Raw genomic sequence first — 13,450 nt, 5'->3', positions numbered from 1 at the left:
AGTTCCACAGACATGTGACTAACAGAAATTGAATAATATGTCCCTGAACAAAGGGGGGTTCAAAATCAAAAGAAACAGTCAGTATCTGGTGTGGCCACCAGCTGCATTAAGTACTGCAGTGCATCTCCTCCTCATGGACTGCACCAGATTTTTCCAGTTCTTGCTGTGAGATGTTACCCCACTCTTCCACCAAGGCACCTGCAAGTTCCCGGACATTTCTGGGGCGAATGGCCCTAGCCCTCACCCTCCGATCCAACAGGTCCCAGACGTGCTCAATGTGATTGAGATCCGGGCTCTTCACTGACATTCCTGTCTTGCAGGAAATCACGCATCGAACGAGCAGAATGGCTAGTGGTATTGTCATGCTGGAGGGTCATATCAGGATGAGCCTGCAGGAAGGGTACCATATGAGGGAGGAGGATGTCTTCCTTGTAACGCACATCGTTGAGATTGCCTGCAATGACAACAAGCTCAGTCCAATGATGCTGTGACACACTGCCCCAGACCATAACGGACCCTCCACCTCCAAATTGATCCCGCTCCAGAATACAGGCCTCGGTGTAACGCTCATTCCTTTGACGATAAACGCAAATCCCACCATCACCCCTGGTGAGACAAAACTGCGACTCGTCAGTGAAGAGCATTTTTTGCCAGTCCTGTCTGGCCTACAAGCCCTCAGTTCAGCCTCTCTCAGCCTGTTGCGGACCGTCTGAGCACTGATGGAGGGATTGTGCGTTCCTGGTGTAACTCGGGCAGTTGTTGTTGTCATCCTGTACCTGTCCAGCAGGTGTGATGTTCGGATGTACCGATCCTGTGCAGGTGTTGTTAGACGTGGTCTGCCACTGCGAGGACGGCTGTCCGTCCTGTCTCCCTGTAGCGCTGTCTTAGGCATCTCATAGTACGGACATTGCAATTTATTGCCCTGGCCACATCTGCAGTCCTCATGCCTCCTTGCAGCATGCCTAAGGCACATTCACACAAATGAGGAGGGACCCTGGGCACCTTTCTTTTGGTGTTTTTCAAAGTCAGTAGAAAGGCCTCTTTAGTGTCCTAAGTTTTCATAACTATGACCTTAATTGCCTACCGTCTGTAAGCTGTTAGTGTCTTAACGACCATTCCACAGGTGCATGTTCATGAATTGTTTATGGTTCATTGAACAAGCATGGGAAACAGTGTTTAAACCCTTTACAATGAAGATCTGTGAAGTTATTTGGATTTTTACGAATTATCTTTGAAAGACAGGGTCCTAAAAAAGGAACGTTTCTTTTTTTGCTGAGTTTATCATCCGAAATTGATGATGGACATCCACAAATGAATACATACCATACAAAACTTAGAATACTGTATCATACTAATTGGAGTGTCCTGGATTTACGTTTACCCCTGGGTCCAGGTTGGTTGCCTTCCCTCTCTGGCACACAAAGACAAGAGATGTCTGTGTTCTTCCCTCTCTGGCACATAAACACAAGAGATGTCTGTGTTCTTCCCTCCCTGGCACATAAACACAAGAGATGTCTGTTGCCTTCCCTCCCTGGCACATAAACACAAGAGATGTCTGTTGCCTTCCCTCCCTGGCACATAAACACAAGAGATGTCTGTTGCCTTCCCTCCCTGGCACATAAACACAAGAGATGTCTGTTGCCTTCCCTCCCTGGCACATAAACACAAGAGATGTCTGTTGCCTTCCCTCCCCGGCACATAAACACATTAGAAAGAACCCAACCCTCATGTCAGATGTCAGCCTAGTATTCACAGTCCTCCAGTGAGTAGGGGAAGATGTGTTGTGCTGTCAGTGGTAATTACAGGTTGCATGCCAAATGGCACCCTATTCCCTATGTAGTGAACTACTTTCGACCAGGGCCCTTAGGGCAGGCAGCCATGGAGTTTTTGTGTGGCTGCCGGAGTGGCTGTGACTGAGGGCGTTTCGCTCCATTTCTGTCACAAGATTTGATGGCATGCCCTATTCCACAGAGGTAGCACTCGACTGTGTGCAGCTATGCACTGGTTATACTTAGATGACAGTGAGTGTTGGAAAACGACATCAGAGCTCCCTGAAATCTGACTGCAAATAATATCGTATTTATATGACTGTAATTACTGTATAGATTTATAGCCTACTGTGAATGATTCATGGTGGGTCTTGTGGAAAGACTGGGGTATAAAATGAATACATGTAGGATGTATAAATAGATTCTCGTCATGCTAGTAAGTAAACAAACTTAAACCACTGTTGATGCTTAGATTAATAAAAGCTAAATTATATATTTGCCAGTAGATACTTTTTATTTATGTTAAATGCTGTGCTGTACATAAAATTAAACTGTTGGGTTAAACTTGATGAAAATAAAATGTGTGCAAAGCAAACGTGTTTCAAGAGGCGATGTCTTCTTCTTGCTAAATTGGAAATAAATTCCTAGGCAATAGCTCCCTCTTTATTGAATTATTTAAGAGGTAACCATGAAACATAAATAAGCCTTGGTTTCTATGCTACCTAAACGTTACAGCTGAGAACACTGCTCTACTATACAACCAGCAATTTCTTACATAACATCACTTCCTTTGAGTTACATTTTTTGGGGAACAATTGAAGCACACACACAAAGTTGCATGCAAACAATAGCCAAGTGTCAAAGGAAGTTACCAATGCACGGTTGAGTCTGGGGCTGGTGAGTGTGCTGTCTGCTTCAAACACATCTGAAGAAGATTCCAGATAAATAGTCTATAGACTTTCCGACCCACCTATTGTGACTAAAACTTCAACAAAAATTGTCTGGATCTTTGATTCTTATGTAAAGCAACCATGTCATTCAGGAAGGGACATTGTTCTGTGACCTTTCTTTGTCTTCTTATTCCTCTTCCTCTGTGTCAGAGATTACTTCACTTCTTTGGTGTGTGTTTATTTGTTTAGAGTCCATTTCTTTGTCCAAGGACAATCCATGTTTTAGGTGACACAATTTAGATAAAATGTAATACTCACAGGTTTGCCATATGTAGTGACAGCAGCATATTGCCAGCGCCAAATTAACCTTGTTATTGTGTTTTATTTTGTTGCTAGACCTTGTCTCACCGTCTCTTCCCTCTGTGTTCCAGGTGGCACCTCTCGGTGGTCCTCCCCACCCTGTGACTGCTGCTGCAAGAACCACAAGGGTGACGGAGAGGGCGAGAGCGGCACCTCCTTCAACGAGCTCTCCACCTCCAGCTCTGAGAGCCAGTCAGAGGCCAGCTCACCCCAGGGCACCGTCATCTGTGGGCCAGTCAACCGGCAGTCCCACTCCCATGTCCAGACCCTGGACCGGCCGCTGAAGAAGGGCCCAGTGCAGATGCTGCAGCAGTCAGAACAGCGCAGGAAGAGTGATCTCCTCCGCACGCTCACCACTAGCTCCCGAGACACCAGCACCTGTAAGAAGAGGCCAGCTAAGGAGAAGATGACCATTGAGGAGGAGCTGGAGAAGTGCATCCAGGACTTTCGTAAGATCAAGATCCCTGAACGCTTCCCGGAGAGGAAGTACATGTGGCAGGCGGAGCTGCTGAGAAAGTACCGTCTCTGAGACGGAGCCAGGCTAGCTGCTGTAGGAGTCACAAAGACGGAGCCAGGCTAGCTGCTGTAGGAGTCACAAAGACAAGCATAAAACCATGACTGTTTAGCTAACTGTATGTATTGTATGTATGTAGGTATTGTATGTGTGTATGTATGTATGTTTGCACGTATGTATGTTTTAATATATGTACAGTGCCTTCAGAAAGTATTCTTACCCCTTGACTTATTCCACATTATGTTATGTTACAGCTTGAATTCAACATGGAATACATTGATTTTCCCACCCATCTACTCACAATGCCCCATAATGAAAAAGTGAAAACATGTTTTGAAAATAAAATACAGAAATATCTAATTTAAATAAGCATACACACCTCTGAGTCAATACATGTTAGAATCACCTTTGGAAGTGATTAAAACTGTGGGTCTTTCTGGGTAAGTCTCTAAGAGCGTTGCACACCTGGATTGTGCAGTATTTGCACATTATTATTTTTTAACTTCTTCAAGATCTTTCAAGTTGGTTGTTGATCATTGCTAGACAAGTCTTGCCATAGATTTTAAAGCAGATTTAAGTCAAAACTGTAACTCGGCTACTCAAGAACATTTACTGTCTTCTTGGTAAGCAACTCCAGTGTAGATTTGGCCTTGTGTTTTATGTTATTGTCCTGCTGAAAGGTGAATTTGTCTCCCAGTGTCCTTTGGAAGCAGACTGAACCAGGTTTTCCTTTAGGATTCTGCCTGTGCTTAGCTCCATTCGGTTTATTTTTTATCCTGAAACTCTTAAGAGTAGTTCTCAGTGATTGTTCTCAGTGTTGTGTTGGATTTGCACTAAACATAACGCTTTGTATTCAAGACAAAAAGTTTAAAAAATTGTCACATTTTTTGCAGTTTTACTTTAGTGCCTTATTGCAAACATGAGACATGTTTTGGAATATTTTTTATTCTGTAAAGGCTTCCTTCTTTTCAATTGGTCATTTAGTTATTTTTGTGGAGTAACTCCAATGTTGTTGATCCATCCTCAGTTTTCTCCTATCACAGCCATTAAACTCTAACTGTTTTAAAGTCACCATCGGCCTCATGTTGAAATCCTGAGCAGTTTCCTTCCTCTCCGGCAACTGAGTTAGGAAGGACACCTGTATCTTTGTAGTGACTGGGTGTATTGATACATCATCCAAAGTGTAATTAATAACGTCACCATGCTCAAAGGGATATTCAATGTCTCTTTTTTTTACCAATAGGTGCCATTCTTTACGAGGCATTGGAAACCCTCCCTGGTGTATGTGGTTGAATCTGTGTTTGAAATTCAATGCTCAACTAAGGGACCTTACAGATAATTCTGTGTGTGGGGTACAGAGATGAGATAGTCATTCCAAAATCATGTTAAACACTATTATTGCACACAGTCCATACAACTTATTATGTGATGTTTTAAGAAGATGTTTACTCCTGAGTTTATTTAGGCTTGCCATAACAAAGGGATTGAATACTTATTGACTCGAGACATTTCAGCTTTTCAATTAATATGTAATAATAATAATTCCACTTTGACATTATGGGGTATTGTGTCCATTTAATCCATTTTGAATTCAGGCTGTAACACAACAACATTTGGAAAAAGTCAAGGGGCGTGAATACTTTCTGAAGGCACTGTATGTATGTGTGTATGTATGTATGTATGTATGTATGTGTTCACCACTGCCTCGGAGCGTCTACTGTATAACTTATGCTTTAGGTTCTGGATGGCTGTTCTCAATGAAATAATGACAATGGACAAAATACATCTTTCTTCCTCAAACGCTTACTCTCCAAGGATATATCTGATGGCACAGTTTTATCAACAATCTTTTAAAAGCACTAAAGAGCACAATTGGTCTGTGTGTGACATTGTTTTACACACATTGATGAGTTTTGACCCCATGATGTTATTGGTGGAGGAGCTGCATTCAGATGGCACGGAGGTCGAAGATAAATGTGCATCAGAATGATAAATTATTCATGCTGTCCCGACAATGCTCTTTCTAAAAATACCTGCTGCCAGAGTAGGTAGGATGAATAGCTGGTTCGATTTCAACACTTTCAGGAACGCAGGAGACTCCAGAGGAAGTATGGGATTTTTTCACCACTATTCTTTAAACTCCCCCAAGTATCAAACTGATGGCTAACCTCCCAAAATGGATACAGCCATAGTCAGTTGGCGAATTTGAAAAACACCGAAAGACATATCAAAACAGCTTTCAGATGGAAATGGACACACATTAAGATGTTCCTTAAGGGGTCGTGAAGGAGGAGTTTGTTTTAGTGAGATACAAGTCAAAAACCAAGAAACAGGACTGAAAAGAGAGGCGTAGTCCTGAGAAGGTGCTTTCCCCAAAGGGGTTAACAACAGTTATCGTAGGTGTTAACACGTGCATGCACACACACACACACACACACACACACACACACACACACACACACACACACACACACACACACACACACCGAATCACACACACAAACACACACACACACACCGAATCACACACACAAACACACACACACACACCGAATCACACACACAAACACACACACACACACACACCGAATCACACACACACACACACACACACACACACACACACACACACACACACACACACACGCACACACACAGAACGAATCACACACACAAACACACACACACACACGCACAGGGGCTTATTTTAACAATGGATGTGTGACTTGAGTGCAGAAAAGAATAGGCAGGATAGCATTGCTCAACATCCCATGACAGGTTGATGGTTTCTGTCGTAGTTGTTGGCATGCTGGTCAATAGATATTGATGATTAGGTGCTGGGGTACATTGATGAGGGTAATAGACATGGTTGGGGACATCCTTGCAGAAATTGATGAGGCTTGTAGGTCATTGATGAGGACATGCTGCTCTTGTTTTCACTGTATACCACATCTAAATATTATGTTGCAATTTAGTCACAACACACGTTTGTTATGTGAGCAATTCTTTTTTATAATGCGCAATAGAGAATTAAAAATGACAAAGCACAGACATTTTCTAATCATTTCCATAATAATGTCATTATTTTGTGTAATATTACATACAGTATAACTGATACAATATGGCCAAACTTTGCAAATCTTCTTTTGTTATCGTGAGATACAGATACAGACTGCATGGTCTATTTAACTGCTGCTGCAGTACACTTCAGTTCTATAGAGCTAGTCGCTAAAACGTTCAAGGCTAACTGAACAACAGAACTATGATGTGCAACATCAACAACCTGTACTAGATGATGGTGAGCTGTTGGGCACCTCGTCACTCTCCTCAGAACCGCTCTTTTGGATATACTTTCACTCTAGCGATGGATTCAAAGGTCAAACGGGTGACGATGTTCTCGTTTCTTCAGCCTAAAAAATATCTATATTTAATTAAACAGCATGATCAATTGTTGAGCTTTCAATAATTTCCACTAGGCATTGCTACTGAATGTTGTACTTTTCATAGTGACTTCACAGTTTTAGCTTATTGCTTATTAGATGGCTTTGTCTGTTTTTAAAGCGTTATGACGTGAAAGGATTTGGATATACAACAGGGATGTTATGAATATCATGAAACCCATTCAATATATCTGCTCATCAAACACTGAAAGATATAATCAAATCTTCAATGCACAATGCACAATTTTAAGAGGATTTTCAAATACTTATTTCAAATACAATTTTCAAATACATTAAAATTGTCAACTACTTGTCTTTTCAAATAAATTATATCTGAATACTTACTTACAATGTATGGGAAAGTAATTCAACTATTTGAAATAGTATTTCAACCCAGTTCTGATCAATAGTGATAATTGTTTCAGATCTCATGAAAGATATGGGTTGAAATAACACCAAAATAGTGAAAAGACAAAAGCAGAAATCATCATTTTTCTTTATTTGATGCAATATTATATTTATTTGTCTCGGTCGAAAACAGTCTCTATTTGTTAGGATGTTTTTAGTTGCCCCTGCACTGCCCATTCTATGTATTTTCCAGAATCACTATCATGGAAATTATACATTATAATGAAATACTCAGCACAAATATAAAATATAGTTGTTGACTTCCTATACAAAACATATGTTTTCTTTAAAAAGAACATGAGCAATCCATCCATGCATTTTGACTACTATTCAGTGGTATGGTTTACATCTCCTATCCAAACAGAGGATTGGAGGTTAATACAGTACACAATGTGGTTTTCCCCATTTTGATTCATTTTCTATCAAGATATTCCATATGCCATTGAGCAGACACTTATATCCAAAGCAACTTACAGTCATGTGTGCATATATTTTACGTATGAGTGGTCCCGGGAATCAAACCCACTACTCTGGTGTTACAAGCACCATGTCTTATCAACTGAGCTACAAAGGACTAACTTCATTCCAAAGTATTTTATGTTGTCAGTTACATTTGTTTAAAAGGATAGCTTTAGAACCTTTCATATGTAAATATCATATTCTAAGTAACCCTAAAATGTACTATATTTTATATGTAAATAATGACATCCATCAACAAGCTGTAACATTCTCATCCCTGTGAGACCTGAATGAAAGTCTGAGTAATACAGCAGACTGATGTTAATGTTGTTCTTTTCATTATACCTGTAGAATCATAGTGGGAGGTGTCTCACACTGGCCTGTGCATAGTCGAATTAAGCAATAAGGCCCGAGGAGGTGTGGTATATGGCCAATATACCATGGTTAAGGGCTGTTCTTATGAACGACGCAACGTGGAGTGCCTGGATACAGCCCTTAGCCATGGTATTTTGGCCATATATCACAAACCCCTGAGGAGCCTTATTGCTATTTTAAACTGGTTACCAACGTAATTAGACCAGTAAAAATACATGTTTTGTCATATCAATTTCAGCCAATCAGAATTCAGGTCTCAAACCACCCAGTTTGTAATATGCTGTAACTGATGATGCAGTGAGCGTAACACACGTTGTAGGCTCACATGAGTAGCCCTGTTCCAGGAGAGTCTGCAAGGTGGTTTTGTGTTACTTCCACAACAGCAGAGCCTATAAAGAGGATTATTCAGCATGTTAAACACTCAACAAAGATGGTTATACGATGGCTATGTACAAGTGAATGCTGCACATTTTGCAGATATGTAAATATGGGATCATTTCCTTTGTGTGTTTGTCAATCTGAATACTGTACATGTTGGTTACAACCAGAGTCACTGAACTGACAGTGAGGACCTGAGTGCAGTTTGTGTTCAGTGTTTTAAAAAACATCATGTTCCTTTGAGTTGATTGTATATTGTTTACCACCACCTTACATCACCTTACTTACCACTTCACTGGGCTGCAGGTAGCCTAGTGGTTAGAGGCAGGTAGCCTAGGGGTTAGAGTGTTGGACTAGTAACTGAAAGGTTGCAAGCTCAAATCCCCGAGCTGACAAGGTAAAAATCTGTCGTTCTGCCCCTGAACAAGGCAGTTAACCCACTGTTCCTAGGCCGTTATTGAAAATAAGAATATGTTCTTAACTGACTTGCCTAGTTAAATAAAGATTAAACTAACACCCAGTTCAAAAAGATTAGTCTTACTAAGTACTCTAGTTTACAAGTTCTGGAAAAGAGCATAGAATGACAAGACACACGGTGGCCTTCAAATGGAGACTGGAGCTTTTTTGCACAATGTTGGCTGAATTATATTGTACATAACAAGAAAGTATTTGAAAAAGATAAACCTGTACATACTCACTTAATGCACACTATATGGTAACATAATCATAGATCAATCAGAGAGGATGGTATTTGAATATAGTTGATAATTAATTAATGATCAGAAATAGAGCCTTCTCAGTCCCAAAACAAAAATAAATAAATAGAATATTCAGACCATGCCATTTTAAAAACTTCTATCCTACACAGTTTGAGGTATCAATTATGAAATTAATGCAAATGAGGATGGATCTGTTTACCGTCAAAAACATATATTACAAGAGAGAGGGAGATTAAAGTATGCAATTTTCTATTTCAGTTGGAGCGATCTGTCTGAGACTGTTTTCTAGCTAGTTATACACAGTGGTAGAGCCCTTGTTCTAAGTGAATACTCAAGTCCTGTAATGTTGTTTTTATTACACGCCCTTCTGAATCTGTGATCCATAAAGAAACCCACAGTAGACTGAAGCAGCCACGATAGACCAGCACATAGAAACAGAGTGTTGTTTGGTGTTGTTTTGATTACAAAAAGGTCAGAAACATTGTGAGCATGTTGGTATAAGAATTACTGAAGATAATTTAGTCTGTTATTGTGAACATGTGAAAACTGAAATAATACCCCAAAAAATACTTGCAACAAAAGATAAGCACAAAAAGTGTGGATTGTGTCTGCTGATGTTTCTCCACAGGTGTATAACGTTATGAATTAAAGACAGTACCACTTCCCCTGAAATGTCTTTAGATACAAGAATAGGAATTTTGAAAATGTACTTCCATCAAATAAAAAAACATTATGTACAATGAATGACCTGTTGGCTGGATTTCTTCTCAAGTTGTGAAAAGATAGACTACAGTACAATGCATTTTTCTCAAATATTTATAATGCAGAGCCGTTAAAACAAGAGTGGGTTTGCTGTTCAGTCAGATGTGTTGGTGTCAGTGGATGGAACCCAACTACATTTTCAATCGGTTCGTTCTGAACAGAACCTTTTTATTTGTTGGTATCGTTCCACTGTTCCGTCCAGCAAAATAAAGTTCTGAACCGGTTCGAAACCACAAAAAGTAACAGTTTATTGTTTCTCTCTGTTCCTTTTTAAACCTCAGAAGTCAACATTTGTTTTACATTTAGCTCGACATTCAATTACTTCACAAATTAGTGCAGATTGAGCAGCTTGCTATGGAGCGGGTAAACTATACTTGTTTACAGTTCAAGTCGGAAGTTTACATGCACCTTAGCCAAACACATTTAAACTCAGTTTTTCACAATTCCTGACATTTAATCCTAGTAAAAATTCCCTGTCTTAGGTCAGTTAGGATCACCACTTTATTTTAAGAATGTGAAATGTCAGAATAATATAATTAATTATTTCAGCTTTTATTTCTTTCATTACATTCCCAGTGGGTTAGAAGTTTACATCCACTCAATTAGTACTTGGTAGCATTGCCTTTAAAATGTTTAACTTGGGTAACGTTTCGTGTAGACTTCCACAAGCTTCCCACAATAAGTTGGGTGCATTTTGGCCAATTCCTCTTGACATGGGTGGTGTAACGGAGTCAGGTTTGTTGGCCTCCTTGCTCGCACACGCTTTTTCAGTTCTGCCCACACATTTTCAATAGGATTGAGGTCAGGGCTTTCTGATGGCCACTCCAATACCTTGACTTTGTTGTCCTTAAGCCATTTTGCCACAACTTTGGAAGTATGCCTGGGGTCATTGTCCATTTTGAAGACCCATTTGCGACCAAGCTTTAACTTCCAAGACTGATGTCTTGAGATTTTGCCTCAATATATCCACATAACTTTCCTACCTCATGAAGCCATCTATTTTGTAAAGTGCACCAGTCCCTCTTGCAGCAAAGCACCCCCACAACATGATGCTGCCCCCCCCCCCCCCCCCGTGTTTCACGGTTGGGATGGTGTTCTTCAGCTTGCAAGCCTCCCCCTTTTTCCTCCAAACATAACGATGGTCATTATGGCCAAACAGTTCTATTTTTGTTTCACCAGACCAGAGGGCATTTCTCCAAAAAGTACGATCTTTGTCCCCATGTGCAGTTGCAAACGATAGTCAGGTTTTTTTATGGCAGTTTTGGAGAAGTGGCTTCTTCCTTGCGGCCTTTCAGGTTATGTCGATATAGGACTCATTTTTACTGTGGCTATAGATACTTTTGTACCTGTTTCCTCCAGCATCTTCAGAAGGTCCTTTGCTGTTGTTTTGGGACTGATTTTCACTTTTCGCGCCAAAGTACGTTCATCTCAAGGAGACAGAATGCGTCTCCTTCCTGAGCGGTATGACGGCTGCGTGGTCCCATGGTGTTTAAACTTGCGTACTATTGTTGGTACAGATGAACGTGGTTCCTTCAGGCATTTGGAAATTGCTCCCAAGGATGAACCAGACTTGTGGAAATCTACAATTTCTTGGCTGATTTTTTAAAATTTTCCCATGATGTCAAGCAAAGAGGCACTGCATTTGAAGGTAGGCCTTAAAATATATCCACAGGTACACCTCCAATTGACTCAAAAGATGTCAATTAGCCTATCAGAAGCTTCTAAAGCCATGACATAATTTTCTGGAATTTTCCAAGCTTTTTAAAGGCACAGTCAACTTAGTGTATGTAAACTTCTGACCGACTGGAATTGTGATACAGTGATAAGTGAAATAATCTGTCTGTAAACAATTGTTGGAAAAATTATTTGTGTCATGCACAAAGTAGATGTCCTAACCGACTTGCCAAAACTATAGTTTGTTAACAAGAAATTTGTGGAGTGGTTGAAAAATGAGTTTTAATGACTCCAACCTAAGTGTATGTAAACTTCCGACTTCAACTGTATATGCATTGGACAGAGAAGTGTAGGGCGAAAGATTCGACAGACATTTTGCGGGTGGGGAGAAAGCGAGAGAGGAGGAGGAGGCTTGAAGCACTGGGCATCTTGTTATGACATGCATTATCTAAATTAGGTCCACAGAATTATATTGAAAAAGTGAATCCATTATTTTATCATTAAACATCTCTCTCCCTAACTTCTGAATTGCGCTTGTAATGTCAGTAGGCTATAGTAGGCAATGCTTACACACGCAAACACACTGGCAAAGATTTTCAACTGGCTGGCAGACACTGGAATACGGTGACAGAGTGGGCTTTTGCATACGCAAAAAGCTTTGCGCTTTGTAAACATTTTTTGGTGGCACTTTAAAAAAATACAGAGAAGCTAAAATAATGTAATTAACCAGTTCCCAGGCTTTTAAAATAACGGTTCTGTTCCAGAACAGTATAGATCACTTTCGTTCCCATTTCTGATTCTGTTCCTCAATTTTTTTTGTTATTTTCCAGTTTTCGGTTCTGTTCCCTGAACTGGTTCCAACCCCTGGTTGGTGTTGAACGTTGGAGGAGAGGTTTATAAATAGGATTACTGTAGTTAATTGGGAGATAGGGAAGGTGTGTTTTCGATTTTTTTAACCTTTATTTAACTAGACAAGTCAGTTAAGAATACATTCTTATTAACAATGACGGCCTCCCAGGGAATAGTGGGTTAACTGCCTTGTTCAGGGGCAGAATGACAGATTTATTTTTTACCTTGTCAGCTTGGGGATTCTTTCCAGCAACCTTTTGGTTTCTGGCCCAACTATCTAACCACTAGAACACCTGCCACCCCAAAGCGTATCAGGAAATGGGGGAGAGGGAGGGTAGTGTTCTTTGGAACACCATCAGTTCCAAAGAACATGTTATTTCGTTCCATTTTCCAAATCTCGGTTTGTTCAAAATATGTACAGTACTTTGCCCCTTAGAGCTAACCCAGACGGTAAAAGTAAATGGGATTGATCTTACCCCCAGTCAATCACAAACATCCAACGTTACATTTATGTGCGTGAAGTGGATATGATTGTTAGAAGACCGAAGTTGCCAAATTTATGGGATGATGAGTGAGCTTTAAATATTTTTGTCTTGTGAAGAGAAGCTCTCCCTGAAACACATTTACAAGGGGAAGACAGGGTTGGAAATAGCAGAACAATCTTCCTAACATCTTCCTGTGGATTGTGCTCTGTGTGCTCAGAGGGAGGGACCCGGAGACCTTGGGACTGGCAGCACCATCTCTCAGACATGTATGTAACATGATCTATTTTTCAGCAGAACGGATGAAAGCAGTCGCTCCTGTACAGCAATCAGATGATCAGTGTTTATCAGGTTGTTATAAGGCGCAGAGG

At 40.4% G+C, this 13,450-nt stretch overlaps 1 protein-coding gene across 1 annotated transcript in view; it reads left to right on the top strand.

Annotated features, from left to right (window-relative positions):
* Positions 1-3,548, top strand: part of LOC139419432 (BTB/POZ domain-containing protein KCTD16-like) — a 96,700-nt gene extending 93,152 nt beyond the window's left edge. The window contains exon 2 of the mRNA XM_071169381.1: positions 3,091-3,548. Coding sequence (XP_071025482.1) covers positions 3,091-3,548 — 458 coding nt within the window. The remainder of the gene's footprint in view (positions 1-3,090) is intronic.
* Positions 3,549-13,450: the final 9,902 nt, after the last annotated feature.

The sequence above is a fragment of the Oncorhynchus clarkii genome, chromosome 10 (genome assembly GCF_045791955.1).
Source record: "Oncorhynchus clarkii lewisi isolate Uvic-CL-2024 chromosome 10, UVic_Ocla_1.0, whole genome shotgun sequence".
NCBI classification, from domain to species: Eukaryota; Metazoa; Chordata; class Actinopteri; order Salmoniformes; family Salmonidae; genus Oncorhynchus; species Oncorhynchus clarkii.
The sequence above is the reverse complement of the archived record's forward strand: the minus strand, read 5'-3'. Positions and strand labels throughout refer to the sequence as shown.